The 27,787-nt window shown below is 38.5% G+C and overlaps 7 protein-coding genes across 8 annotated transcripts; 4 read left to right on the forward strand and 3 right to left on the reverse strand.

Annotated features, from left to right (window-relative positions):
• Positions 1 to 2,649: 2,649 nt before the first annotated feature.
• Positions 2,650 to 3,991, forward strand: LOC106302086 (nucleolar protein 58-like). The gene is made up of 3 exons (XM_013738601.1): positions 2,650 to 2,852; positions 2,948 to 3,026; positions 3,548 to 3,991. Exons 1-3 carry the CDS (start codon positions 2,844 to 2,846, stop codon positions 3,769 to 3,771), a joined length of 312 nt encoding a protein of 103 aa, XP_013594055.1. The 5' UTR covers positions 2,650 to 2,843; the 3' UTR covers positions 3,772 to 3,991.
• Positions 3,992 to 9,945: 5,954 nt separating this feature from the next.
• LOC106305961 (remorin-like) lies at positions 9,946 to 11,749 on the forward strand. Its single transcript, XM_013742398.1, has 5 exons — positions 9,946 to 10,315; positions 10,671 to 10,712; positions 10,935 to 11,022; positions 11,193 to 11,274; positions 11,342 to 11,749. Exons 1-5 carry the CDS (start codon positions 10,105 to 10,107, stop codon positions 11,534 to 11,536), a joined length of 618 nt encoding a protein of 205 aa, XP_013597852.1. The 5' UTR covers positions 9,946 to 10,104; the 3' UTR covers positions 11,537 to 11,749.
• A 166-nt stretch (positions 11,750 to 11,915) lies between these two features.
• LOC106305962 (40S ribosomal protein S11-3-like) lies at positions 11,916 to 13,726 on the forward strand. The gene is made up of 5 exons (XM_013742399.1): positions 11,916 to 12,014; positions 12,111 to 12,252; positions 12,457 to 12,601; positions 12,726 to 12,815; positions 13,459 to 13,726. The coding sequence occupies exons 1-5, from the start codon at positions 12,003 to 12,005 to the stop codon at positions 13,547 to 13,549; spliced, it is 480 nt and encodes a 159-aa protein (XP_013597853.1). The 5' UTR covers positions 11,916 to 12,002; the 3' UTR covers positions 13,550 to 13,726.
• Positions 13,727 to 13,846: 120 nt separating this feature from the next.
• LOC106305960 (dual specificity protein phosphatase PHS1) lies at positions 13,847 to 18,483 on the reverse strand. The gene is made up of 11 exons (XM_013742396.1): positions 18,364 to 18,483; positions 18,130 to 18,210; positions 17,884 to 18,026; positions 17,595 to 17,796; positions 17,322 to 17,501; positions 17,065 to 17,225; positions 15,545 to 16,643; positions 15,030 to 15,176; positions 14,718 to 14,945; positions 14,466 to 14,623; positions 13,847 to 14,389 (listed from the first exon to the last, which is right to left on the reverse strand). Exons 1-11 carry the CDS (start codon positions 18,403 to 18,405, stop codon positions 14,032 to 14,034), a joined length of 2,799 nt encoding a protein of 932 aa, XP_013597850.1. The 5' UTR covers positions 18,406 to 18,483; the 3' UTR covers positions 13,847 to 14,031.
• A 218-nt stretch (positions 18,484 to 18,701) lies between these two features.
• LOC106301469 (DNA-directed RNA polymerase III subunit rpc6-like) lies at positions 18,702 to 19,736 on the forward strand. 2 transcript variants are annotated; one of them, XM_013737870.1, is made up of 2 exons: positions 18,702 to 18,812; positions 18,927 to 19,736. In XM_013737870.1, exon 2 carries the CDS (start codon positions 18,931 to 18,933, stop codon positions 19,630 to 19,632), a length of 702 nt encoding a protein of 233 aa, XP_013593324.1. In that variant the 5' UTR covers positions 18,702 to 18,812; positions 18,927 to 18,930; the 3' UTR covers positions 19,633 to 19,736. The 2 variants fall into 2 exon arrangements, with proteins under 2 accessions (XP_013593324.1, XP_013593325.1); XM_013737871.1 differs by having other exon boundaries at positions 18,720 to 18,812; positions 18,931 to 19,736.
• Positions 19,633 to 23,406, reverse strand: LOC106301468 (coiled-coil domain-containing protein SCD2). Its single transcript, XM_013737868.1, has 17 exons — positions 22,984 to 23,406; positions 22,721 to 22,887; positions 22,572 to 22,647; positions 22,424 to 22,465; positions 22,264 to 22,326; positions 21,931 to 21,980; positions 21,795 to 21,822; positions 21,611 to 21,685; positions 21,420 to 21,530; positions 21,272 to 21,332; positions 21,059 to 21,175; positions 20,852 to 20,964; positions 20,728 to 20,788; positions 20,511 to 20,552; positions 20,185 to 20,225; positions 19,936 to 20,065; positions 19,633 to 19,858 (listed from the first exon to the last, which is right to left on the reverse strand). The coding sequence occupies exons 1-17, from the start codon at positions 23,311 to 23,313 to the stop codon at positions 19,728 to 19,730; spliced, it is 1,638 nt and encodes a 545-aa protein (XP_013593322.1). The 5' UTR covers positions 23,314 to 23,406; the 3' UTR covers positions 19,633 to 19,727.
• Positions 23,407 to 24,170: 764 nt separating this feature from the next.
• Positions 24,171 to 27,210, reverse strand: LOC106303616 (poly(A) polymerase I). Its single transcript, XM_013739904.1, has 14 exons — positions 27,022 to 27,210; positions 26,837 to 26,939; positions 26,569 to 26,670; positions 26,377 to 26,474; positions 26,200 to 26,286; positions 25,966 to 26,102; positions 25,810 to 25,882; positions 25,664 to 25,709; positions 25,478 to 25,587; positions 25,286 to 25,393; positions 25,154 to 25,213; positions 24,997 to 25,058; positions 24,584 to 24,908; positions 24,171 to 24,502 (listed from the first exon to the last, which is right to left on the reverse strand). The coding sequence occupies exons 1-14, from the start codon at positions 27,103 to 27,105 to the stop codon at positions 24,296 to 24,298; spliced, it is 1,602 nt and encodes a 533-aa protein (XP_013595358.1). The 5' UTR covers positions 27,106 to 27,210; the 3' UTR covers positions 24,171 to 24,295.
• Between the last annotated feature and the right edge of the window lie 577 nt (positions 27,211 to 27,787).

Genomic DNA, 27,787 nt, shown 5'->3' on the forward strand with positions numbered 1-27,787 from the left:
GGTTAAGGATATTATGCCTAGGCCTAGCCGTAAGTCCTCAACATTCGTTCGACTATTGAACATTATAATTACAGCGGAAATCAACAAGTTTGTTCTTTCGATTTTATTATTTCTGTGATTGATATTTCTGTGCAATCAAAGTACCAATAGACACCAGTTTCAAAAAAAAAAAGGTACCAATAGACACTTCTAAAAGTGTCCGCTTTCATCACAATCCTAGTCATACCAAACCTTATAGGTTTGGGAGTCATAAAAAGCTTATAGTATATAATTCTCCCTTCCTCAGGTCAAGGATTCAACATTTAATGTTGCAAGACACGACAAAACCACATTTCTTTCTAAACAACACGAGTTGCTGACAAACCTCGCCAAAAAAACGTTTTTGGGTCCCTGATCGAAAGTTTTCAGTTAAATCTAATTAAGCGAGATGTTTCAATCGAGAGATTTGTACATGTCGTTGATTCTTCAACTCTAACCTAATTTTAACATCTTCTTATGAATCAATAAATATCCCTGGCTCTTTAGACTTGAAATATCATGCATACGTATGCTTCTGTGGATTTTGACTTCTCATCAACTGTGGTTTATATGCTTCTTTTCTAAATACACAATTTTCTGTTTACTATTTAGTGTGGGATGTGTTCATATATTCTTTTAGAACTTATTGCTTTTCTAATAAGTTCAATAAGTTCTAAAAGAATATAACCAAAATATCATGGTGCAAAGGACTTGTTCTTTTAGAACTTATTGCTTTTCTAATAAGTTCAATAAGCTGTTTACTTATTTTAAGAGCAATAAGTTCTAAAAGAATATAACCAAAATATCATGATGCAAAGGACTTGTTCTTTATTTCTAAGATTCAACCCAAAGAATGCGCTTATATAGCCCAAGTTGTTAAGAAAAACAATAGCTCACATTTAGAAATGGTCCACCCTTAAAAATTTGGAGAGGTTGGATAAAAGAGTTAGGTAAAACCGTAAAAGTTTGAAAATTTTAGGTAAAGAAGAACTACGACAGCATGTGGACAAAAGGGGTGGGGGGTGGGGATTCACAGACGATTTTGACCTCCAACATCGCTATGCTCCGTGTTATGGGTGGATCATCACACACACTAATACACATATAATCTTGTCATTTTATATGAACACATCGTATTGTATGACTGATGTCTATAAATATGTTATGTTGAATTGTAACAAAATGACGCTGAACACAAATAAAATCACACACATAATAAACCAGTAACATGCATTTAAAATATGAACATATACTATATTTATATGTTAAATTAACAAGCTGATTGTTCAATAGAGAGTATGTTAAAGTTAAAGTAACACAACAGCTTTACATGCTACGTTTGATAAATAATACAAGATTTGTGAATGTTTTCGGCGGAGTGATGCATTTCTAACAAGGACGAAATATCGGTTTATTCAAAACTGTATTTTATCCTTTTGTTTAACCAATTACTTGCAATTTCCTTCTCATATCTAGTGCATTTTTCCAAAACCTAATTTTCTTTCAAGCTTCCTTAGCACCGCCAAGACTCTTGTTCTCTGATTTGGGTCTCTCCGGTGACTGGTGCTCTTCGCAGGCGCCGGAGGAGACCTCATCCTCTTAGTATTTGCTCTACCTTCTTCTATGTGTTTTCTTTTTCTGTGTTGAAGCTTGATTTTTCCTGAAAAGTACGAAGTTCGAGGTCTCATGCGTTTTGGTGGGGTCACGACATTCTGCTTTCAGGTTAGCAGGAGGATCTTTAAGTGGTGGGACTCTGTGTGAACAGGAGTTCGTCTGTGGTTTTATCACGGTTTGAAGCAGCAATGCTTGTATTTTTATTGTTGTGCTTCTCGTTTCGAAGATTGGTGGGGAACTTTTTCTAGTTCCAATATCTTTGTTGTTTCAGCTTTGTTTCAGAGAGTTGGCTTCGGTACGTGCGTCTAGCGCCAGATCTGAGATCGGGAATCTCTTGACGGTGCGGTGCAACCGCTTGGTGCGGGGCAGGCGTTTTTCGCAGACGGTATCAGTGTACTTTCTTCAATTCTAGTTCTGAGTCTGTTCTTCTTTGTGCGAGATTTGAGTGGTGTTTGAGCTCTTCGTCAAGAGACCATGAGTTCTCTTTTTTCCATCTCTAATTCGTCTCCACCTTGCTTTCGTCGTCGATTTGGTTTCCATGGTGTAGTCCTACTGTTTGGATTATGAGTTTGGATTTTAAAGCCTTTATGCAGCAACGAGTGAAGATAATTGCTTGGATTTTCTTATTGGTTGATTCCTTATAGTTGTGGAGTTTGCTAGGTGGGCAAATGTCTTCGTGGGAAAGGGTTTATCCTAGTGTGATCTTATCTTCTCAGAACATGGTTCCTATACGGGCTCTTCTATGGTGTTTTGAAACTTTTCCCTTATATCTATAGTTAATCTTGCTTGTTTCGGCTTTGATATTAGTTTGGTTATCAGTTGCCTTGATTGAGCTGTTGTTTCCAGGGATATATAGTTGTTCCACTGGCTTAATTTCCGGGTAAAACGTTGTTTCATGACTAATATAATTTGAGACGGAAAAAAAAATTCTAGTGCATTTTCCCTAAAAGTAAAAAAGACAAAACAAAGCAACTTTAGAAAAGCATGCGTAGTAATAAGAATAATGTAGAGCTGTCCACTACACTGAAACATACGTCACATGTCTCATCCTTTACCAAAAGCCACCAGAAACAATTTGTCAATAATCAATCAACACTCGATTCTCTCTTTTATTCCCCACAAATTTTATATTCTCTTTGAAAAAACAAGGTATCAAACTCTTTGCTTTTTCGATCTCATCTCTTCTTTACTTCATCAAGATCGCAGACGAAATGGCTCAGGTTTTTTTTCTCACTGATCTTTAAAACTGAATATGACTTATGATTTATCTCTTTCTCCGAGATCCTTTAAACTTTTTACTTTTTATGTTTTGTAGAAGGTGGTGTTGAAGGTTTTAACCATGACGGATGATAAAACCAAGCAGAAAGCCATAGAAGCCGCAGCTGATATTTTCGGTGAGTAGTATAACTACTTCCTTTCTTTAATTCACTGTCAACTGAAATTCGATTATAGTTTCTACGTAATTATTTGTTATTGCTAATTTTAATCTATTTTATATTTCTTAGAATTTGTAGAAAGAACAAAGCAAAAATTATACAAATTTTCTGCTGGTTTTGTCAGTCAATAAATTGCCACTTTTAGCTAAAATTTGATTCGATTGTGTAATTGCGTCAAAATTTGAGAGCTTGGATGATCTCACCTACTCCGTTTTGACATTGTCAACGAGTTGAACAGATAGCAAGGGGCCAATTAACTTTTAGAGGCCCATACTTTATGGGCCTAGAAGAAAACGTATTATCGAAACTCAGTGTATGTATGAATGCTATCTGCTTATGGAAAATCATAGATTATGGGATAGTGAGATAACACAACCGATTATGTGTTCAACTTAGACTCATATCAATGAGTGTTTGACCAAATATGATACAATGTGGTTCTGCAAAGGGGTAGATGACTTGGTTATTGTGTTAAGCAGGAGTTGATTCGATAGCAGCGGATATGAAGGAGCAAAAGTTGACTGTGATCGGTATGATGGATGCGGTTGCGGTGGTAAAGAAACTGAAGAAAGTCGGTAAGGTAGATTTGATATCCGTCGGACCGGCAAAAGAGGAGAAGAAAGAAGAGAAGAAGGAAGAGAAGAAAGAGGAAAAGAAAGAGGGGAAGAAGGAAGAGAAGAAGCCAGAAGAACCTAAGAAATAAATAACTTGGTTGATAATTATAAACCCTACAGTTTGTCATCTTGGTTTCATAATCAAACCTTCCAATCATTGAATAACTGAATATGTATAATTAATTGTTAAACTGCCTATATGAGCCAACCCAAGACGTGCTGATGAGCAACACATGCTGGCAGAGTGTCGGGCGTTGGTTTAAGCTTGAAGTTACCTTGAAACACAAGCTATCCTAATTTTAATTGTTATGGTTATCTTTAAAGCATTAGGAATATGGAAAGTATTGTTACTAATAGGATTAGGAGTTATCTAGTCCTATATATATATATTGATGCTTATGATGTGATTGTGTGAGTGATTAAGCTAGATTTGAGTTGTATTGCTAAAGCTTTGATTGATTAATAAGAGAAGGACTTCTTGTTAAAGAGTTTGTGGTTCTATAATTTGGTATCAGAACCCACTACTTTAAAGAAAGACGTGAGACACCATGGCCGATATCAAGGATGAAACAGAGATGAACGCCAAGGAGACCGGACCATCGACCATTAAGTTCCCAATGCTAACTTCCTCGAACTACACTGTTTGGGATATGAGGATGAAGATCGCTCTCAAGGTTAACAAGGTTTGGGAAACCATTGATCCAAGAAACAATCATGAAGAAAAAAATAATATGGCTATTGCTTTGATATTTCAATCCATACCTGAAGCGTTAACGTTACAAGTTGGAAATCTCGACACAGCCAAAGCAGCGTGGGACGCGGTTCAGGTTCATCACGTTGGATCTGAGAGAGTATGAGAGGCACGTCTACATACATTAATGGCAGATTTTGACAAGCTCAAGATGAAGGAGGAAGATAGCATCGATACCTTCGTCGGCAAGCTAACAGAAATCTCATCTAAATCTGCTTCTCTAGGCGAAATCATAGAAGAACCAAAGCTTGTCAAGAAATTTTTGAAAAGTTTGCCAAGAAGAAAGTACATACATATGGTTGCATCCCTTGAACAAGTCTTGGATCTCAACACAACGAACTTTGAAGACATAGTCGGGAGATTGAAACCATACGAAGAGAGGATAAGTGAGGAAGAAAAAGATCATGATGATCATGGGAAGTTGATGTATGCTAGCGATTCTCAACAAGAGAATTACGCAAATAGAGGAAGAGGACGTGGTGGACGAGGCAATTGGAGAGGAGGTAGAGGCCGAGGATGTGTAGGAGGTTTTCAAGCGCAAAAGGAGGCTTGGAAACAAAATCAAAACAGTCAGAACAGAGACAAGAGTCACATTACATGCTTCTCTTGTGATAAACTCGGCCACTACGCATCTGAGTGTCCCGACAAGATGCTCAAGCTACAAGAAACCACCGAGAAGAAAGATGAAGACACGCATGAAGCCGAAGAAATGATGATGCATGAAGTGGTGTTCCTTAATGAAAGGAAAGTGAAACCTAGCAATTTTTATGTTGAACAAAACATGGAGAATGTTTGGTATCTCGACAACGGAGCAAGCAACCACATGAGTGGAAACCGATTGTTTTTCCACAAGTTAGATAAAGGTGTTACAGGAAAAGTTTGATTCGGTGATGACTCTCGTATTGATATAAAAGGAAAGGATTCGATTAGATTTGTTCTCAAAGGAGGCGAGAAGAAGACACTTAGCAACATCTACTATATTCCTGGATTACGAAGTAACATTATAAGCTTGGGATAAGCTACTGAAGCCGGGTGCGAAGTCAGAATGAGATACGACCTATTGATGCTCTTTGACAAGACAAGATATCTAATGATCAAGACAACAAGATCAACAAATCGTTTGTACGAGGTAAAGTTGCAGGCTAATATCATCGAATGCTTACAACTTACATCGTTGTCGGAATCATCTAAGTGGCACGCAAGGCTAGGACACATCAACACTGAGGCTATGAACACGATGCTAAGCAAGGGTTTTGTAACTGGCATACCAGACATACAAATCTTGAAGGAAACATGTGTATCCTGCTTGCTTGGGAAGCAAACTAGAAAGCCATTCCCACAAGCTACTTCTTACAGAGCTACTCAACCTCTTGAGCTCGTTCACGGTGACCTCTGCGGCCCCATCTCTCCTCCAACGTCGGGACAAAAACGATACGTGTTCGTGTTGATTGATGACTTCACGCGATATATGTGGTCTATACTACTTGAGGAGAAGAGTGAGGCGTTTACAAAGTTCAAAATATTCATAAAACGTTCTGAAGCGATAAAGGTGGAGAGTTCATCTCTCATGAGTTTGGCAGCTACTGCGACACACATGGGACTAACAGGCACACTACAACTCCATATTCACCGCAGCAGAACGGCGTTGTCGAGAGACGAAACCGGACTCTACTTGAGATGACTAGAAGCCTATTGAAACACATGAGTATGCCGAACAAGTTGTGGGGAGAAGCGATCAGACATGCCACCTACTTGATCAATAGAGTCGCCACAAGATCTCTTCTCGGTCAAACACCATACGAAGCCTTGAGAAACAAGAAACCCAATGTCGCACATCTCAAAGTCTTTGGATGTGTTTGTTATGCAAGAACAGAGACAACAGGAAGAAAAAAGCTTGATGATCGATCAAGGGCGTTGGTACACTTAGGGACTGATCCCGGCTCTAAAGCCTATCGACTCCTTGATCCCTTAAGCAAAAGGATAGTGGTAAGTCGAGATGTATACTTCGACGAAAGAGAAACCTTGGAACTGGAATGTTGTCGACGGAGGAAAGGAAACAAAACCTGATACGTTTGAGTTCGAGTTAACACCATCACCTGATAATGATGATCACTCAATAGTTGTAGCACCAATCGATTGTGAGAATGAACAAGATGAGGAAGAAGTATTGAATGAAGGAGATGAAGAAGAAGAAACAGAGCTAAGAAGATCAGATAGAGTGAGAAACAAACCTTCTTACTTGGATGACTACATACTTTTGGCCGAGATAGAATGTGAGAGACTCTTGATGGTGATTAACAACGAGCCATGGGACTTCAACGAGGCTAAAGACCTTAAGGTTTGGGTGAATGCATGCGAGGATGAGCTAAAATCAATCGAGAAAAATAAGACTTGGATCCTTGTTGATCTACCAAGAGGTTTCAAGCCTATAGGACTGAAGTGGGTGTTCAAGATTAAAAGGAACACATACGGAAGTATAAGCAAATACAACGCACGATTGGTGGCTAAATGATATGTTCAACGTCGCGGTATTGACTATGATGAAGTCTTCGCACCTGTAGCTCGTGTAGAAACTATCAGATTATTCATTGCTATTGCAGCTTCAAAGGTATGGGAGATTCATCACCTTGATGTCAAGACAACATTCTTACACGGGGAGCTAAAAGAAGAAGTCTATGTGACTCAACCCGAAGGGTTTGTAATCAAAGGCAAAGAAGAGAAAGTCTACAGGTTACATAAAGCTCTCTACGGTTTAAGACATGCACCTAGGGCCTGGAACATTAAGCTCAACTCGATTTTGAAGGATATTGACTTCACTCGATGTTCCAAAGAGCTATCACTCTATAGAAAGGAAGCAAATGGTGATCTACTGATTGTTTGTGTGTATGTCGATGATCTACTAGTCACAGGTTCATCTGTGGGGTTGATCGTTGAGTTTAAACTTGAGATGGCTCGGAGGTTTGAGATGAGTGATCTTGGTAAACTAACCTATTATCTTGGTATTGAAGTGCGACAAACCGACAATGGTATAGTGCTGACACAAGACAGATACGCACAAAAGATTCTTGAAGAAGCTGGTATGCATAGATGCAATCTCGTTCACATACCTATGGACGTGAATGTAAGACTCTCCAAGTCACCTCACGAGACTATCATTGACGAGAGAGAGTACAGACGTAGCATTGGCTTCCTTCGGTATCTACTACACACACGGCCTGATCTATCCTTTAGTGTTGGCTTGCTCAGTAGATATATGTGTGAACCTAAGGAAACTCACAGAGCGGCCCTAAAGGAAGTCATCCGTTACTTGCGTGGTACCACTTCATACAGCTTACACTTCAAGAGAGCATCAAAGAAAGAGCTGATGGGATTTAGTGATAGCTCTCATAATGTTGATGATGATGACGGAAAGAGCACGACCGGTCACATCTTCTATTTTGGTGATAGTCCTATAACATGGTGTTCTCAAAAACAAGAGATTGTGGCATTGTCGTCGTGTGAAGCGGAGTTTATGGCGGCCACGAAAGCAACAAAACAAGCAATATGGCTCCAGGAGCTCTTGAGTGAAACCGTTGGTGATGAATGCAAGAAGGTAGTCGTTCAAGTTGACAACAAATCAGCTTCTGCACTTACGAAGAATCCGGTGTTCCATGGTAGAAGCAAACACATTCATAGAAGGTTTCACTTTATACGAGAATGTGTTGAGAATGGTCAAGTTGAAGTAGAGCATGTACCGGGGAATGAACAGCGAGCTGATATACTTACGGAAGCTCTTAGTCGAATTCGTTTTAAAGAAATGAGAGAACTCATTGGAGTTATAGACGTGTGTGAAGATGAAGTCAAGCTTAAGCGGGAGAATGTTGGTTTAAGCTTGAAGTTAGGTTGAAACACAAGCTATCCTAATTCTATTTGTTATGGTTATCTTTAAAGGATTAGGAATATGGAAAGTATTGTTACTAATAAGATTAGGAGTTATCTAGTCCTATATATATATATTGATGCTTATGATGTTGTAATACTTACGGATTGTGTGAGTGATTAAGCTTTAGATTTGAGTTGTATTGCTAAAGCTTTGATTGATTAATAAGAGAAGGACTTTTTGTTAAACAGTTTGTGGTTCTATAATCGGGTGCAAATAGCTTTTGCGGTTTGGGCGGCCCCCAAAGGTTTGTAAAATTTGTCTTAGCATCCCATAGACTAGGCGGTCGGATTAGGTCGAGCCATTGCAGCTCCCTCGACCGTATAGCCGTCCAGGGTCCATTGGCATGCAGATAAATAGTTGTATATTTCCTTTTTATGTGTGGAATAAAAGATAAGATAAAGATGAGGAAATATATGAACTTCTTTACAAGAAAATAATAATGAAAATAGTACCTGTCAAATCAAAAATATTTTTTATAGAATTAGAAACAACAATGTTGAGTGACTTGGTAGCCAACCACCACGATCACGTAGGTAACACGTAACTACATAATCAATTTATTGTCTCAAACCTTTAATTAAACAATTAGTCATTTCCGCAGAAAATAAATTATAGTTTTGACGATACAAGATTATTTTACAGATACAAGATTTAAACAGGTGACGCAATCCCGGGCAGGTGACGCAATTCCGGGCCGGTCCTGAGAATTTGGGGATTCTAGATCATTTAGTAAAAATTAAAAAAATTTGGGAGTTTAAAATTTTTTTTATAGATTTGAGAACCGATTTACATATAAAATTTTTCAAAAAGTTTGGGGACCTAAAGCAAATGTTTCATTAGACTTTGCCCATGAACCGTGCGCAATCCTATAATTCTCACGTAGATATGTACATCAACTGCAAAATTACTACAACAGATCTTATATTTCCGTTATAAGGAATTAAAGAACAGCAATTAGTACGTACTTGTTTTTGCTGTAAATAGCAATAGCAATTGTTTAGTTACCTTTATGCCGTCACAGAATCATCAATATTAATGATTTTCTGAATTTAGCATATATTATGATCAAAATGCATTCATTAACTTCACAATTTGACATCAACGATTAAACCTTTACGGTTTCGATAAAAAAACAAGATTCGCGTAAAGAAATGTTACAAGTTATAGAGTCCATTTTTGGGGCTACAATATAAGTAACGTAGCGTAAATATCTTCAGTATTTCTCTAACCTTTTATTAACATCATATATATGACGTCATGGGAGTTGGTGAATTCGTTACTCTCCTGTGAAGTTTATGTATGAAACTTACAATAAACCAAAAGAAAACCAAAAACAAGGTTAACATTTTTATCTAATATTGCAATTTTACATCGAATATGACCCGGTTCGGAGTAGCGAACCGTATCTACTATCTCTAATTCCGGTCTAACGTTTGTATGGTCTTAAGATTAATGTTCGTGCATCAATGAATCAATGATATACTAACTTTAGAAGAAAAAAACAAATAATATTTTAATAGAAAAACAGTTTCAAAAAAAAAAAAACAAATAAAATAAGAAAGAAGGCAAGTCATTTTATGACAACGAGGAACAGAACATCACTACCAAACAATTCCAGCTCAGTTTTTTCGCTCTCTCCTCTCATTCTCTCTCTTAAATATCCCAACTTCTGGATCATTCTTGATTCTCTTCAGATATTTTTTTGTTCTCTTGTAATCTTTAGTTGTTATACCTGACGTCATATACGACATGGCCGAAGAGGAATCTAAGAAGGTGACGGAGAACGTTACAACCGTACCTGAACCAACTCCAACAGCGCCAGCTCCGGTGGATAAACCCCTTGATGCGGTGGATGTTGCTCCACAGGAGAAGCCTGTGGCTCCACCACCAGTTCTTCCATCTCCTGCGCCGGTGGAGGAGAAGCTAGAGGACTCCAAGGCTCTTGTTCCCATCGTTGCAAGTAATTACTATTTTCTTCTTCAATATACAAATTATTACCCAAGTTTGGCTGAAGGAAATGAAAAAAAAACTTCTGCTAGAAGATATGTTTCCTAAATATTTTATGATCACAGTCACCTTAAAGATTATTACTGACAAAGTTTCAAACGTTTTTATTTATTTCACAAACTAAGGACAAGATTTTGTAACTTTTTACTTAGAAGGAAATAACAACACAAAAATATTAGAATTTTTGTATTTATGTCAATTATTATTCTGGGACAATGATAAGTCAAAGATTATTGTTCTTTAATAATTGTTAGTTTCAATTGGTGAGGACTATTTTATGAACAATCATTTTATTACTTGTTTGGCAGAAGAAGCAGGGGAAGAAAAGAAAGAAGGCTCAGTTAATCGAGGTAACTAAACGAAATAGATTCATGGTTTACTACTAATATGGCCTAATCATAGCCATGTATGTAAATCAACCTGTAAAGTACTTAATTAGGTGTTTCGTTTTTAATCACGGTTGTAAATGAAATCAGACAGTTGGTTTAAAGGTTTTATATGGACGCGTGTGTGTTAATTAACTACAACTCTGACAAATTATTGTACTTGTTTAAAATATTTGGGGAATGAAGATGCTGTCCTGGCTAGAGTTGAGACAGAGAAGAGGATGTCACTTATCAAAGCTTGGGAAGAGGCTGAGAAGTGCAAAGTGGAGAACAAGTAATCTCTTAAAACTTTTATTGATTTGTTTAACATTTACACATAATATGTCTAACAATCGTTATATTCTTAGAAAAGAAAATCGTTATATTCTTGCAATTGAACCGGAAATATTATCATTAAGGTCTTGAGAATTTAGTTGTGAGAGATGAAAACAATGTTTGAAACAGAGCTGAGAAGAAACTTTCTTCAATTGGGTCATGGGAGAACAACAAGAAAGCAGCTGTTGAAGCTGAGCTCAAGAAAATGGAGGTATGATTTAGTTATAATTTATTTTAAAATCAAGATTTCATTCTGAATTGGCCCCAAATTGCAACAGGAACAATTGGAGAAGAAGAAGGCAGAGAATGTGGAGCTAATGAAGAACAAAATAGCTCAAATCCATAAACAGGCAGAAGAGAAGAGGGCCATGATCGAAGCTAGACGCGGAGAAGAGGTTCTCAAAGCCGAGGAATTAGCCGCCAAGTACCGTGCTACTGGAACTGCTCCCAAAAAGCTATTTGGATGCATGTGATATATCATTTGTGAAGATGTGAAGCTGCATCTGGTGTTACTGTAATGTTTTTTATTTGCATTGTATTATTTAATGTGGAAAACAAACCAAAGAAAGGGTTTCATTTATACGTTTGTAGTTTGCTTAAATGTTGGGGTTTAATATTGCAACATAGGAAGTCATGTATGGGAAACGTTACTTATATAATATATTGATTTGGAGTGCGTTTGTATTTCTACAGCTTTCATCTGAAAGGCTTTTCCTTTGAATTTGTACCGTGCAATAATGATATACAGTTTTGCAAAATGTAACGTGCTCTAGTTTCTAGCCCAAATATATATGGGCTTAAGTCAAATAAACTACTGACGGCCCATTAAATAGAAGGCCCAAATAAAATTAGGGTTTTGTCCGGAGCTTCACTGCATCTCTTTTACATCTCATTTCGCCTCAATCCATCAGCGGAGAGCAGCAGCAGCAACCAGTAGCCATGGCGGAACAGGTTCGATTTCGCGTGCCCTCTACGTTTATGTCTTTCCTTATCTTCGTTTCTACACACTCTATATGAACTCTAATCATCTTCTCTCTATCGTTGCAGACGGAGAAGGCATTTCTAAAGCAGCCAAAGGTTTTCCTAAGCTCGAAGAAATCAGGGAAAGGAAAGAGGCCTGGAAAAGGTGGAAACCGTTTCTGGAAGAACATTGGTTTGGGTTTCAAGACTCCCCGCGACGCCATTGATGGTTTGTTCGACTTTCTTTCCAATTTTTATGTTTTAGAACTAATCAGGCGATTAACAATGGAGTTTCCAAGTATAATAATCTTTAGAGCTGATCTATGATAACTGATAATAGGTGACTTTCTTGGTTAGTGTTGAGCTGAATATCGTTGATGAGAGATTTGAGACATGTTTTTGTAATCGTGTCCTGTCTTGTTTTTTTTTTCAGGACATTACATTGACAAGAAATGTCCATTCACTGGAACTGTCTCTGTGAGAGGACGTATCTTAGCTGGTACTTGCCACAGTGCTAAGATGCAGAGAACAATCATTGTTCGCCGGAACTATCTCCACTTCGTCAAGAAGTATCAAAGGTAACTCTTACTACGATTATCTTGAATCTTCATTGTTCTTGATTCAGCCCAGACGATTTCTGTTTTTTTTTTTTTTTAAACATTTATGTTTTAAAAACCTCATCTCCTTTTAAATCGTGTTCAGATACGAGAAGAGGCATTCCAACATCCCTGCCCATGTCTCACCCTGCTTCCGTGTTAAAGAAGGTGACCATGTCATCATTGGCCAATGCAGGTACTTTTTTTTTTTTTTTTTTTTTTTTTTTTTGTAAAAAAAAAATGCCTGTTTTCTTTTTATAGTGTGTGGGCAACGCAGGAAAACCACACGTAGCTGAATATCGTTGATGAGAGATTTGAGACATGTTTTTGTAATCGTGTCCTGTCTTGTTTTTTTTTTCAGGACATTACATTGACAAGAAATGTCCATTCACTGGAACTGTCTCTGTGAGAGGACGTATCTTAGCTGGTACTTGCCACAGTGCTAAGATGCAGAGAACAATCATTGTTCGCCGGAACTATCTCCACTTCGTCAAGAAGTATCAAAGGTAACTCTTACTACGATTATCTTGAATCTTCATTGTTCTTGATTCAGCCCAGACGATTTCTGTTTTTTTTTTTTTTTAAACATTTATGTTTTAAAAACCTCATCTCCTTTTAAATCGTGTTCAGATACGAGAAGAGGCATTCCAACATCCCTGCCCATGTCTCACCCTGCTTCCGTGTTAAAGAAGGTGACCATGTCATCATTGGCCAATGCAGGTACTTTTTTTTTTTTTTTCTTTTCTTTTCTTGTAGAAAAACAATGCCTGTATGCTTTTCATATGATGTAGGCAACGCAGGAAAACACCACTGATTTTATTTTTTGGATTATATCGCAGGCCTTTGTCAAAGACGGTGAGGTTCAATGTGCTGAAGGTGATCCCAGCCGGCGCATCTGCCTTTGCGAAGAAGGCATTCACTGGAATGTAATCGTTTCGAAGTTATGGAGAGTCTTCTTTTGTTTGGTTTCTGTATTTCAGAATATGTTTTGTTTGTTGATCCCTTTTGTCTGAGACTTGGAATGTAATAGAAACCTACGTACTACTTTCTTCATCTGAAATTGCTACATTCGATTACTGTGTCTTTGGTATCTCTAGAAGAAATCAACTACTGTGTGTCAGTGTCTCTACCCCTTGGGTGATACTAGTGAGTAGAAAAAAATAACCAGAGTTCATATCTATATAGTACATGTTGATGATCAAATAAAATACTGTAGATCTAAGAAGATAGTCTTATAATACAATCATAACATTCATATAAAAAAGTGTTTTGGTTACTCCAAATGTTAAATACAGAAAGATCCTGTCCCAATCAAACAGGTTTTATTTGGTTGTTGTATACCAAGTCAAAAAGATCCTTGCAGGAAAAGGAAACTGCGACAAACCGTTGACAGATACTAAAACCGAACTCTCTTAACCAGTAAGGGACTGAAAAGAACTGGAGCTAACACTCGAGCCACGACCACTGCTGAGCTGAAGTGCCTCCAAAGCCTTTTGTATCTCCATGTTCATCGCACTGTCCACACTTCCCGAAGACAGTTTCTTGTGAGATTTCTGGAGATGCAGTTTCAATGAGCTGCTGCTTAGACCTGCGTTCTTACCACAAACCGGACACACTTTCATCGTCGGTTTCCTCTGTCTCCACTCCATCGACACCTTCCCGTGACATTTCTTGTCAATGTTCACTAAGATTCTGGCAAACCCGTCGTTCGGTTGAGCTCGTCTATGAACTTTTCTTAGTTTGCTCCACGCTTCTAAAAGCGTCAGGTTCCTGAATGAGAAGTACTATTATTTTCAGTTCTTGAATCTCTTTTACAACAAACTTTTAACTGCCCTCAAGAACTTACTTTCTGAGCATTAGGTACGCAAGCACCACGGTTGCGCTTCTACTCCGACCTTCAAAGCAGTGAACTAAAATCTTTCCTCCTGTTTCTTCCCCTTGGTTGATAAAATCAAGAGCTTCTTGGAAGATACCTTCAATCTTTGAGTCTTCATCGTCAGTTATCTGGTCAAACAGAAGACACAAGAAGAGAACTCTCTCCACTTTATAGATGCATTTTGGTGACAAATGATATTTAATCAAGAACGGTTTTACTTACTGAGAAGTTTTTGTACTTGAAGAGATCCGGGTACTGAGTATCTGATTGTCCTATTTCATTTGCGCACAAGCATAGAATATGAGTTATACCCAAATGCTGAAGAGTGTAAACGGACCTTGCAGCCAATCCTCCACCGATGAAAAGATTATCTTGTATCATTGATGGTTTCTCTGTATTAGCAGCTTTGGTAATCAGTGATATCCTCTCAAGAATGTGCTCAAGTCTAACCTGTTATCATGGAGAATGTAAGGAAGAGAGAAGAGTATTTATGAGAGCAGGTGAAAGGAAAACGAAGAAACTAATAATAATTACCTTAAGCTCGTAAGCATCAATGCAACTGTTATTATCACTCCCCTCAAAGAAACCAGTGTTGAAACCGTTCTCTTGACAGAGTTTCATAACTTCATTCCGCAGTGTTTCATTCCACTGGTCTAGTTCTTTATTAGACTCCGCATCAATCTGTGGACGCACCATGTAAAGAATCAATATGAAGGAAGCTGAAATTGGCTTCTGTAGGCCTGCTGAACCGAACCAAACTCGCCGAACTGAACCAAAATTTTTGTTCAGTTAGTTCGGTTCAATTAGGCAGGTTTATAAAAAAAAACTTCGGTTTTCGGTTTGGTAATCAGCTTGTACAGTTTCTCAATTTTTTGTTAACCAAATTTCGAACCAAATTAAGCAAACTAACCAAACCAGCCGAATACCAAACCATTTTTTTCCAGTTCAATTCGGTGAGATTTTGGTCGAACCGAACTATCCGAATTCTGAACCCGCATGCCTAGTCTTATGTATTAGACCATAATGATCAAAATCCTGAAGCAACAAACCTTTGCAAATTTATGGAAGTCACGGAGCTTTGCTGCCAAACGCTGACTACTAAGAGACTCTCCACCTCTACTGTATCTTCCATGCCAGCTTTCTCTTGACTTAGGCGAAGTGGCATCTCCCCCTTCCTTGTTTTCAGAACCTGGAGTCCTAGGAGCTACTGATCTGTGCATATCCGACTCACTATGGTCAAAGCTGTTATCACTAGGCACCCTCTCTTTCGAAGGAGATGGATAATGATGATTCACCTCATGTCCAAAACCTTGCAATGGCGACACAGGAACAGCAAAGTCATCTCTATCAAAATCAGCACACATTGTTTTGTCCATCATACTGAAAAAAGCACGCAGCAAACCATCTAGCTTCTGATGAAGGGTGACGAGGAAGATGTGGAACTCGTGCAAGTCCCTGAGACCAGCGCGAAAACCGTTTCTAAACTCGCGCACAACTGGCGTCACTGCAGCAGGTGTTTCTTCACGTTCTTTCGCCTGTAGATGGCCTAAACCTCCTTCTGTTATTTCGTACAACAGATTCGAAGAGTACTGGCTGCTATTGATAAGCAGCTTGACTAGTCTCGGATAGATCTCTTGGTCGCTTGCTCGTTTGCCAGCGGGAGGACGCCGCGGAACGCCTGAGTCTATAGTAACAATGTGGAACTCAGGAGCCATGGAGGTATCAGACATCGGACTCATGAACTCGGTGTCATAAGATCTTGGAGATTCTGTTATATCAGAGAAGTCAGAGGACTGCGAGACCAAACGGTGATCGCTAACACTCAGTCTTGATCTGCTGTCAACAGAGGAAGCTCTCCTCTCCCTTTGGATTGATCTGTAGTCTCTTGGATGGTACCGTTTGATGGCGGAATCAAAAGCTTCTTCGAATGAGCACTCTAGAGGTTTGGTTGATGACATGATTCTGTCGGTTAGTAAGAGGTTTGCAGGGTTGCCACGCCATCTCAGCTGACGGCAGGGTAGTCTGTCTTCGTTTCTTATCACGAGATCTAACAGCAAGATTCTCCCTAACGCTGAAGCAGCTCTCTCTGCTTTTTCTTCTGTTTCGAAACTGCTCATGCTCTCTAGGAGTGGACATCCATGGACATAGCTGCCAATAACCAATTTGAGAATTGCAGTGTGCTTAGAAAGAGGGAATGTTACATAAACATCACATATCAACAAAACTGAACATTTGAATGTGTTGGGGTAACAATTAGGAAAAGACAAATGTCTGGTCAACTATTTTCACCAACTAATTACTCAGATTAAATTTTCTGTTCAACAATTTGTCTTTTTAGGCCAGACTACATATACTTCTGCCCAATAAAACGACTCCACATCATAATTTATCTTTACATATTTCATATTTGTTATTTTATCTAATGACATTTAAATTTAGAAAATTTTCCCTTAAAACAATACTATATACTAAAATGGTATGTTAAAAAAATTTATAATCTCTTGATATTAACTCGGTAACTGAAGTTGGTGGTCCGAGATAGAGAAAGTTATAAAGATGAATGTTTAACCTCATAAGGAGAAGACAGCGACTGAGCTCAAGGGCTTCCAGAAGTTCTGAACAAGTCACCTCACCAACCTCGTCTCCCTCTGAGTTCGCTTTAGCTTGTGCTTTCTCAGTTGCTTCTTTGATCAGCGTCCACTCAGGATTACAGCTATGAATTACTCTAGCCTGTCTCATGATGGTAAAGATAACGAAAGTTAGAGTGGAATGAGCGCACCATTACTACCGTTTCTGAAGTAAGCAGCAAAAAAAGAAAAGAAGCACCTGCGGAATCTGCACACCTAGCCACTTGGCAAACTCATAACCAAGACGTTCTGATTGCGTGGCCATCCTCGATGACGCAAATTTAATAACAGCTGCTGCTTCTTCCTTTCGAGAAGCATCTTCAGAGCTGGGATGACTGAACAGGGCGAAGAAAACAACTCCCCCAGAATTCACAGTAACCTGTGAGTAAAACCAGTAAACAAACAAACAAACAGTGATGTGGTTGATGGAAGCTAAGAATCAAAAGACCATACTAATGCTATATACATATACCTCGAGAGGTTTACTCTGGTCCTCTTCAGAATGGTCAGTGCTACTACTATGTTCAGTGTGGTGAAGCGAAGACAAAATGCTCCACGAGAAAGAGATGGAGTCGATATCAACAATAGAAGCTTTGCCAAGCCTTTCCCACAGACTAATCTCAGAAGTCTCCTTACTTGGTGGGCTTTTTGGATCAGCATTCCTCTCTCCTGCACTGTATAACACTTACCGTTAACTAACCCAAATTAGATAAAAGAACAAAAATAGAAAGGAATCAAATTAAAAAAAAAGAAGACAAAACCTTGAAACCATATCATCGATGCGGTGAAGGCGGTGAGGGAAGCCAGAGGAACCGTAAGTAGCACTACGTTTACGAACTAAGTCCAACCATTGGGTAAACCGATAAGCTGGACCAGCTGCTATGTCTCCTAACATGTACAGTACCTGCAACCAAAAAAAAAAAAAAAGTCCCCTAACCTTAGATTAATTAATTAAAAGCTAATGTTAATAAGCGCTTATTTGAATCAAGATGAGGGTAAAGTGTTACACGAGAAGTGACGGTGAGAGGAAGAGGAGACTCGTGCTCGTCGCAGTGGCCAAGGTCGAGATCTTTCTCCTCGTCCTTCTCCTGTGAGACCACCACCATCATCATATCAGATCTCAATAATCAGAGCAAAAAAAGGAGAATTCAAAATCTGATTGAATGTGGGTGTAATGATGAGTTGCAAAAGGTGATGATAGATTACTAAATTTGGGGGGTAAAGTAAGGATTTTTTTGTACCTGAGGAAATGTTTGATCTCGCTTCTTCTCAGCTTCCGCCATTGGAAAAAAAGCTTCCTTTTTTTTTTTAATTTGTCAAAATGTCCTTTTCTTCAAAATGTCAGCTTTGCCGGAAGTCGCAAGGTATAAGCTTCCCCGAGGAAGAAAGACGATCGGATTATTTTAAAATTTAAAATTTCACGAAAGACCCTCATCTTTTCTTTAATTATTATTAAAGCTCTTCTTTTTTTGTTATCTCCAATTTACCCCAATGTAATTAAACACCATTTGTACTTATTTTAATTAAGCTAAAGATCAGTGTTTAATTCGAAAATATCAGTGAACTTATTTATTGCAAAACCTAGGGTTGGTTCTTCTTACAAGATCAACATTTGTCTTCCAACCACTGTCGGCTTCTCCGTTCTCTGAGCTCCTCTCACTTAAAAGCCTTCGTCTTTGCGAACCGCGAGGTAAATTGAATCTGATCTTCATCAAATCATTTCACAATTCAAATCCCCTGTGTTGAATTGAGACATTAGTCTGATAAAGTTTGTGTTTTTATTTTTTCCTCAATGTGATTTAAGGAAGATGAGTAAACGAAAGCGTCCAGAGCCGAAATCATCATCCAGTGGTATCAACGAAGACGAGAAGAACATCCTAGGCCTGATCCGATCCAAGCAAGGCATGGGAGCAACCACATACGAGATGAGAACAGCGACAAAGATCCAACCAACTCTCATCACTCGAGCCGTCGCTTCTCTCAAGAAGAGCAGCCTCATCAAAGAAGTCCCCAACATGAACAACAAAGGCATCAAACACTTCCTCGCCGTTGAGTTCCAGCCTTGCAAGGAGCTCACGGGCGGGGACTGGTACATCGACGGGGCCCTCGACGTCTCCAAAATCGAAGGCCTCAAGGAGATTTGCGTCAGGATACTCGAGAGGTTGAAGAGCAAGGTCGTGACTCTCGATGTTATCTATTCGTATTTCGAAAAGGCTAGTAGTGATGGGGATAAGCTGAGCAGAGAGCAGACTAGGGAGATACTCAAGAACTTGGTTTTGGATAATGTTGTCATGGAGGTGAAGAGCAATGGGCTTACTGACTTTTCGGCTACGAGGATTGGAGAGATTTGCTATAAGCTGACTGGGAAGAAGTCCGGTGGTGGGGAAGCGAGGGATGGAGCTTTTGCTTTGGTGCCTTGTGGGGCTTGTCCTCATATAGGGCTTTGTACACCTGATGGTGTTATCTCTCCGACAACGTGTGTTTATTTTCAGAAATGGTTAGACTTTTAGCTTTCTTCTTCTTTTGTTGTTGTTTTGTTTCAGAGAAAGATGTTACAATAATGTTATGTTTCTTTCTCCCACACAATTTATGATAATCTATAAACTTAAGTGTCGAGGTTTGCGAGAGTAGAGGTAGGAGAAGAAGATGGAGGAAGGTGTTCGGTTTCTTTGCGACAAGCTTCCCATAGTTGTTGCTCTATTCCTAGTTTCCTTAGCTCTAACATACCTCTCTCCACTGTATAATAGAACCAACAGTTTAGCGTTTAGTGCGTGATATAAATAAGGATCAGAATTAGGAGAAGCTTTTATTACCGTCTACGGCATCGTGAGAGGTAGTAGATTCTCCTTCGCTACAGCTAATCCAAAACTGGAGACGTTCATCAGCGATGTCTTCTTCTACACCGAGCAACTTGGCTCTAGCCCAGAAGTACAACAGCCATGCCTGCATTTATATCCATAGATGACTCTGATACATTTATATAGCTATCTTGGTGTTTGAACCTCTCTTCCTAGAAAAGAGAACATGTAGTCATGAATCATGGCCGTGAGTGAAGAAAGTACCTGCTTAAAGACAACATCTTCTTGTTCCTCTTCTTTTAGTTCTGCATTTGACAAATGTGATAACATGTTACGAAGTCCATGATTATGCAATATGATGATATTATGCTCTAGGCTAAAGGCCAAAAAAAAACTATTAGATAAAGAACCAAGCAAGTGTTTCTCGAGTTGTTCTATTTTTTAAATTAGTCACTGATGAACATCATTATCAAGATGCAGTGTGTCAAACTGGCAACAAAACCAATGAATGTTTTTAAGGAGGATGATAAAACCTTAAACCAACCCATAAGACCATTGTATCTTAAAAGATGATGGAAACTTTTTCTTACCATATGCTTCTACAAATCTGAGTTCTCTATTCCCTTTGGATTCTGTAAAGATGAGAGAAAACAAACAACTTTTAAGTTGAAGAGTACCTCAGCAGAAGACAAGAATGACACTATGGATCGTTAAAACTATATATTTTGTCATTGTGTACTAGTTGATGAACTATATATTTTGTCACTGTGTACTAGTTGATGATAAGGTTGCAAAATATATACATACCTTGACGGACAAAACTCGGTGTTCTATTCTGGGAGACTGCAAGCATAACAGCATCCTCAACCTAAAATTTCAATTAGTACTTGGGAGGAACAAACATAAATTTGGAAACAAAGGGTAGATTTACCTTTAAGGATGCTAGCTCTCTCAAACCCATCTCAACTGAAAGCATACTTTCGATATTGCCTTCTCCAGTTAGCTCACTTACAAATCTTTCAGTTTTGCTCTCATCACTCCCACCTGGTCATTTCCAAAGATCAGTAAATAATGATGATAGCAAGCAACAGTATCAGGGGAACTCTTTAGTAAAAGTAAAGCAAATATTTAGACTAGCCTTGATCCCCAGACAACTCTTTGGCCCTTTGTGCTGCAGATATGACCAGCTCAAATGGAAGAGGAGCCAGAGCCGACCATTTTTCATGCCTGGATGGTGCTATATCAGCACAAATGCCTACAGAATTTGACTTATATTAGAGAAAGCTGAGCAAGTGTATTATGAGAACACATTGTTAACAAGGCGAACTACAAAAATGGATGCATCACTTACCATGCTGAGCTGCCAAACCCCAATAACGGGCAAGCCAGCATCTCTTCAAGGCTACTTCCTCCTAGATGATAGATTGTTTTGCCATACAATCAGAAAAATCTTTATATGTGAATGGTAATGAGAGTTTTGGGGGTTTTTAAAACATTACCATTTCGTCTTCTGTTAAAACCGTTCGTTGAGTCATTGTACGAAGATCATTTGCTTCTGACTCTGCTTCTTGTAGCCGTTCTGCAGCTTTTACAGCCTCATCCTTCATGAACTGAACATAAAAGGCATGATTTCATCATGCGGTCAGAATAGCACATATATTATGACAAAGAGTATACTGTAATACTTTACCTGAATTTTTGAACGGAGGGAAACAAGTTCCTCCTTTTTCTCATCTTCTTTCTCGTTAGCAGCCTTAAGAGCAGCCTGTAAAAGACACCATTATGCCAGCCATTGAGTATAAATTGCTAGAATATAATGTGTGTGAGCTTGGCCAAAGAAAGAGAAAAGACATTTTATTCCTCTACACACTTACCTCTCTTTGGCGCAAAGCCGCTTCCTTCCTGAAGGGAAAAAAACACACAATTCATCATGAGCCTTATAACTACTGCCTTGTATTCTTAAGTAGAGAAAGATAAATATAAAGAAAAAGATTTCACAGGGTCACCCACCTACTAATCAATTTGGCCTCCAGAGACACTCCTTCTCCAAGAAAGGCAACCTGTTGGAACAAGGAAAAAAAAAAACTATTTAAGAGAAGGTTCCATGAAATCTAATTGTCATAGTCATTGCATTTGCATGCATGTAAATGGCCTCTAAAACTGTCTGCTTCTTCAAATGTTTTTGTCATCATATGTTATAGTACTGATAGCAGAGTATAACTACATTGGATTTGCATACATGTGTGGTGAATCAAAAAACACTACATATATGTATTCAATAGCTATTGTCAAGAAATAGATGTGAGGAGGTTGCTAAAATGGTAATGAGAACTAAATCAAGACCTGTTTTTCCAGCTCTCTAGCCCTGGCTTCCGCTGCCTGGCGTTTTTCTTCCGCATAGTGAAGCTGGAATCCAGATAAATTGTTATAAATGAAAAAAAAAGATAATAGCTTAACACTTTAAAATGAAAAAAATAATTTCCAGCGACAAAGACAATCGAACCTTGTCCAATACATTCTCATTCTCCTCTTGTAGCATCTCCACCTGCAATTAACATAGAGTCAGCCTCAAGTCAAAATCTCCTTTACTTATTAAAAAAAAAAACATCAAAACTTCAATCCAGAGTTTAAAATTGGAAATGAGCACATACTTCATCACGAAGAGCTGAAGCTTCCCGCCGATAACCCTTATCTCTCGAATTAACCAACGGCACATCGCCATAATATCTGAAAAAAACGTTAAATCTAATGAATCAAGCAAAGCAAGTCCCACCAAGCAAAGTGAGTGTCTTGTCTTCACCTGGTATCTCTGTCCTTAAAATGAGGATCAAGTGGAGGTTTCAACGACGCCTTAGGTGGCATCCAAACCGGAGATGCATTCGGAGCTGTGGATCTACCAAACGTTGATGACCTTCCCGTCGACGAAGAACGCACCGAAGCGTTGTGCTCGTTGAGGTATCTGCTTATCTAATTCAACCACGAAACGAAAACAAAAAAATGAATCCAAAGCTCAATCTCAATCTAAAGATCATCAAATGAAGCAAAGATCTCGAATTATCATACCGCAGGTGACGGCGAACGATTGCGGCTAGCGAAGGGAGCCGCCGGTACGTTACTGATACCGTTGATGGCAGAAGAAGGAGCAGCGAATTTGAATTCATCATCATCATCGTCGTCGTCGTCGTCATCATCATCATCATATTTGTGCTGTAAGGCCATGACTTTGGCTAACCGTTGAGCCGCGGCTTTGGTGGCAACGTTCTGGTTGCGATGAACGGGGGAGTAGCCACCAACACCAACACCACGGAGATGGTTACGGTGAGCGGGAGAAGCCGGCGTTGATCTTAATTCAATGTTGTTAGATGATCGGCTCCCTGCTCTTCTGAGATCCATCACTTACCAAACTCCTTCGCAGAGTTTCGAGCAGTTTTTAAAATGGATGTGAGACTGTTTAAAACGGTGGCGTTTTAGTGCGGAGAAGAAGAAGAAGAACACATGCGTCGAGCGCGGTTTTTGCGAGATTTGGCGGAGGAAAATATGGGATCCAATAGTCAACTGCTTATGGATTCTATTCTAATTATGTAATAAAATAATAATATATATAGTATTTTGAATAATTTAAATTCAAAGACAAGTCAATGGAAGAATACTCTAAATCGTTGACAAATAAAGTTTACAATAATAACGATTCCTTAGTTGGGCAAACAAAATCTATTTCTTTTGGAAATGTATTTGTCTTTTTACGCAAATTAAAGAAAAAATATGTGTCTTTTGGAACTACATATATTATTATTAGTACAAGTGATGTTAAGGATAAATCACTCTTAATGACATGATATTATTGGTTAAAATAAATAAATATCTCATTTTTTTTTAATTTATAGGCCCTGTTCGTTTACCTATCGCGCGACCTGCGACATGTGACTTCCGACTGATCACAGATCGCAGGTTGTTGTCGTATAACATGCGACCTGCGATTGGTCGCATGTCGCAAGTCGCAGGTTGTTGTTCGTTTTGATGTCGCGCCACTGATCGCATGACCAGTCGCGGATTCCCATTCAAGTCACCCGAAAAAATAACGACTAAAAATTAAGAAAATTTTGATCGCGCGACTGGTCGCTTAGTCGCATGTCGCGTGAACGAACAGGGCCATAGTCATATGTATGGCATTGCTTATCAACTATCGAGTCACACAAATTGAACTAAACCATCAAGACATTATATTAAATGATATCCTTTTAACAAAAAATAAAAAACAACAATTAACATTAAAATTTTCATCAACTCTTTACTACAAAAGCCTTTTTTTCAATTCATAGGGGTAGATATGTCATTTGACCAATTAAACTCCAACGAACTCTACGCAGAGCTTTGTTTACAACTCTTGAGATAGGTTCAACGGAAACACAGTATCGAAGACAACCCTCGCAAACACATGCCGAGTCTCCGGAACATCCCCTGAATACAACGCAGCATACTCAATCTTGCTTCCTTGCTTCGCCTCAACTCCCATTCGCCTCTCTTCTTTCACACACTCGAAGATTCTCCCTGCTCTAAGGTACAACTGCAACGGAATAAACACCTGAAAAAACAACATCAACACATTCCACATCAACTTCACCACCTTTGTTCTAAAGATTTTTTTTCAAGGGCTTTTATTTACCATATCTGAAAACGGTGCTTGAGGGTAAGCTGCCATAGCTTTAGAAATATAATACCCATCCGTCATCTGGTTTAAAGCGTCTTTGACAGATGCATCAAGATCCATGACCTCGTCCAATAGTGTTTGAAACTTGATGTTCTCCTTCTTCTCGGGCTCTTGTACTAGCTCGAAGAAGCTGCTATCGTGTGGCCTTGTGATCTTCTTTGCGATTTTTGCAGCTTCTAGAATGTCTCCGCCGTTGTGAACAGCAAGGCTAAACGCGGCTACCACTAAAGGACTTCGAGGTTGATCGGAGAGTGCTTTGTGAAACGCCAAGATTGCTATCCTGTTATGTTTCCAGATGTTATAATAAATCATAAGACCAAAAAGAAAAAGAATGTGCCACGAGTAAGATAATATGTGAATCATCTTACCATAAGCTGCTGTGACAAGGTCTATCAGGCGCTAACAACTTATCCAAATTAGCAAAGAGAGACTGCGTCATATAATTTTTATTTTTAGTTTCTTGACTCTATGTTTTAAGCGACATACACATCTAGAACTATCTAAAGGAGAGCTTTTTTTTCTAACCAGAAGCATGTTAGTCCTTTTGTCACGTCTCTTGAAACCACTCCGTGCAAGATATGCTGCCTGTGAAATCAAAAGTTAGACAATAAAACATTAACAATAATGCAAAACAAAGATAACCTGATTGATATATACCTGAATTGGTAGAATAATTTCTAATATTCCAAATTTCCACAGCAATCTCAAAGAAGCTTCTGCTGATCCATAAGCTAACATGTAATTCATTTCCATCAATATCCTTCCCTAAACGTTCAAGGCAGAATCATTCACGAACACGATATAGGCTACCAAACACGAGGATAGATGCAGCAGTAATGTAAGCATTACCTTGTCAAGTCTTTGTACCAGGAAAGAAAGGTGCTTGATAAAATGAGCTGTTTCCTTGGAAATTCTAAAACCTAAACGTGCAGCAACTCTTATTGCACGAAGAATCCGAGCTGGAAAACATCATAAATGATGAGCATGATAATAAGTTACTCACTATCCCACACGGTTACATACTGACAAACTTACCACAGTCTTGTTGAAATGATGTGCCAGCGTGAATCACTGTACGAACCTGTGATTGTAGAAGAACCACATTGAGGATAAAAGTTTATCCAAAATGTTTGCTTTGAAACAAATTTTGAAAGAAAATTCAAAGTAGGATACATTCACACTTTAGCTTTTCTAATATCTTCAATTCCTCCCAGGTAGTCATACACGACTTTGGCATATGGATCAAACATCAACCTGAGATAGGGAAAAAAAAACAATGTACACACACAAAGAGACGTAGAATACTTTTTAAAATCACCGAAGTATAAACAAGATACCCATTAATAGTGAAATCACGCTGCAAACAGTTATTCAAACGGATACAATCCTCGTCACCATCTGAGCCAGTGGATTCTCTGAGCTCACTTCTCATGTTTCTCGAAGAATTCTGTGCGGATGTACTAAAACTCGAAACCTACTCAAACAAAAGAGAGAGAAATAAATAAAAATAACAAAGAGATATTGTACTGAATGCCTATATTGTACTAAAAAGTTATAATAAAAAAACAAACCTCAACTATATCATCATCACCAACGTGTACGTGACATATAGGAAACCTTCTTCCAACAATTTCACATCTTGAGAAGGTCCGAACCACCTGCACACGATTGATACCAAAAGCAAAAAAAATGAAATAAGCTTGAGTTGATGGTGTAGACACAATAAGAGAGGAAAAAGGAGGAGCAACCTCTCTAAGTTCAGCAGAAGTGAGTATATCGAAGTCTCGTGGTGTCCGCTTCAGAATAAGATCCCTTACACAGCCTCCCACAAGGTAAACATCATGTCCTACAGATTACACAATCAAAGTTTTTTTTTTTAAATTAAAACTTGGAGATATGTTAGGACTAAGGCACGCGAAAGACATTAAAAAAGCATCAACCTTTACTCTTAAGGCCATTAAACACTTGTCTTGTGGGCTTATCAATCATCGAACTGCTTATACCAAGGTCTTTCGAGCTCAACTGCTTCCACTCACGATCCCCTTCATTTGCCAAAATCAATCGAAATAGTTGAGCAGACAAAACTCAAAGTTTGAATTAACAAAACATTCAGACTGACTTCACACAAACAGAGTAGCAATAGTTAAAGAAGTATATACATATGTGGGACACTATGAAACTAATGACTCAGTCATGGAAGTAACTTACTTGTTGCATCAGCAACTTTGTCTTGACGATCACCGACCTTGGCGAAACCATCTGGCCCCTCCACTGTCTCATTCGCTGCAGCAGAAACAGCGTTGAACCGAATCTGAGAACGAAACAACCAATTAAGAAGAAGAAAAAACATATAGCAGAATCGAGTTGAGAAGTATAGTAGCTAAAAGAGTCACCTTTCTTAAGCAGTGATGCTGGAGCGTCCGATTACGAACAGGCAAATAGGATCTGCAAGCGAAACCCACACTGGAAATCGCCATCGAAGTTGAAGAGATTCAACATGTCATCATGAAGTTTAAACCTTTGAGCAGAGAAGCTAGGGTTCTTGCTCTCGGAGGATGAGGCAGGAAGAGGTTTTAGGGGAGATAACCACGCGCCACGCGCCCAATCGCCATTTGATAGTCTTGCCGCTTTTACGTTACTCTTTAGAACATCTTGCCGTTTGCAAGAACCTTGGTGTCTCATGAAAACATTTTGCCGTTTGGAAATTTAGAAAGGGAACTACGCGGTGTCCGATTAACCTACATTTATAAGATCATTGCCCAAAAAAGAAAGCCCATGCAAGCCTAAATATTATTTGATTCATCATGTAATCAAATAATATGAATATTAACTAAATTTTAATATTTATTTTATTAATTAAAAGTACAACTATCTAATTTTTAATATTTTAGATGATAAAAATTAGTATGCATATATACTTGTATTGACTAAGACCATCTCCAACTTTATTTCATTTTTTACTTTTTTGCTTCAGTTGGAACTAAGTTTTGTTCCAATCATACTTCATTTTCTATTCTAAAATTAAGTAATGAATAATGTTGCTTCAAATTTGAAGATATGATGTTCACAACTCTTATTTTTTTTAAGATCAACTTTGTAAAACGTAAATTGGTATTTAATTTTATTTATTCTTATTTTTTTGCCAAAATAAATTATAAT

The sequence above is a fragment of the Brassica oleracea genome, chromosome C7, assembly GCF_000695525.1.
Source record: "Brassica oleracea var. oleracea cultivar TO1000 chromosome C7, BOL, whole genome shotgun sequence".
NCBI classification, from domain to species: domain Eukaryota; kingdom Viridiplantae; phylum Streptophyta; class Magnoliopsida; order Brassicales; family Brassicaceae; genus Brassica; species Brassica oleracea.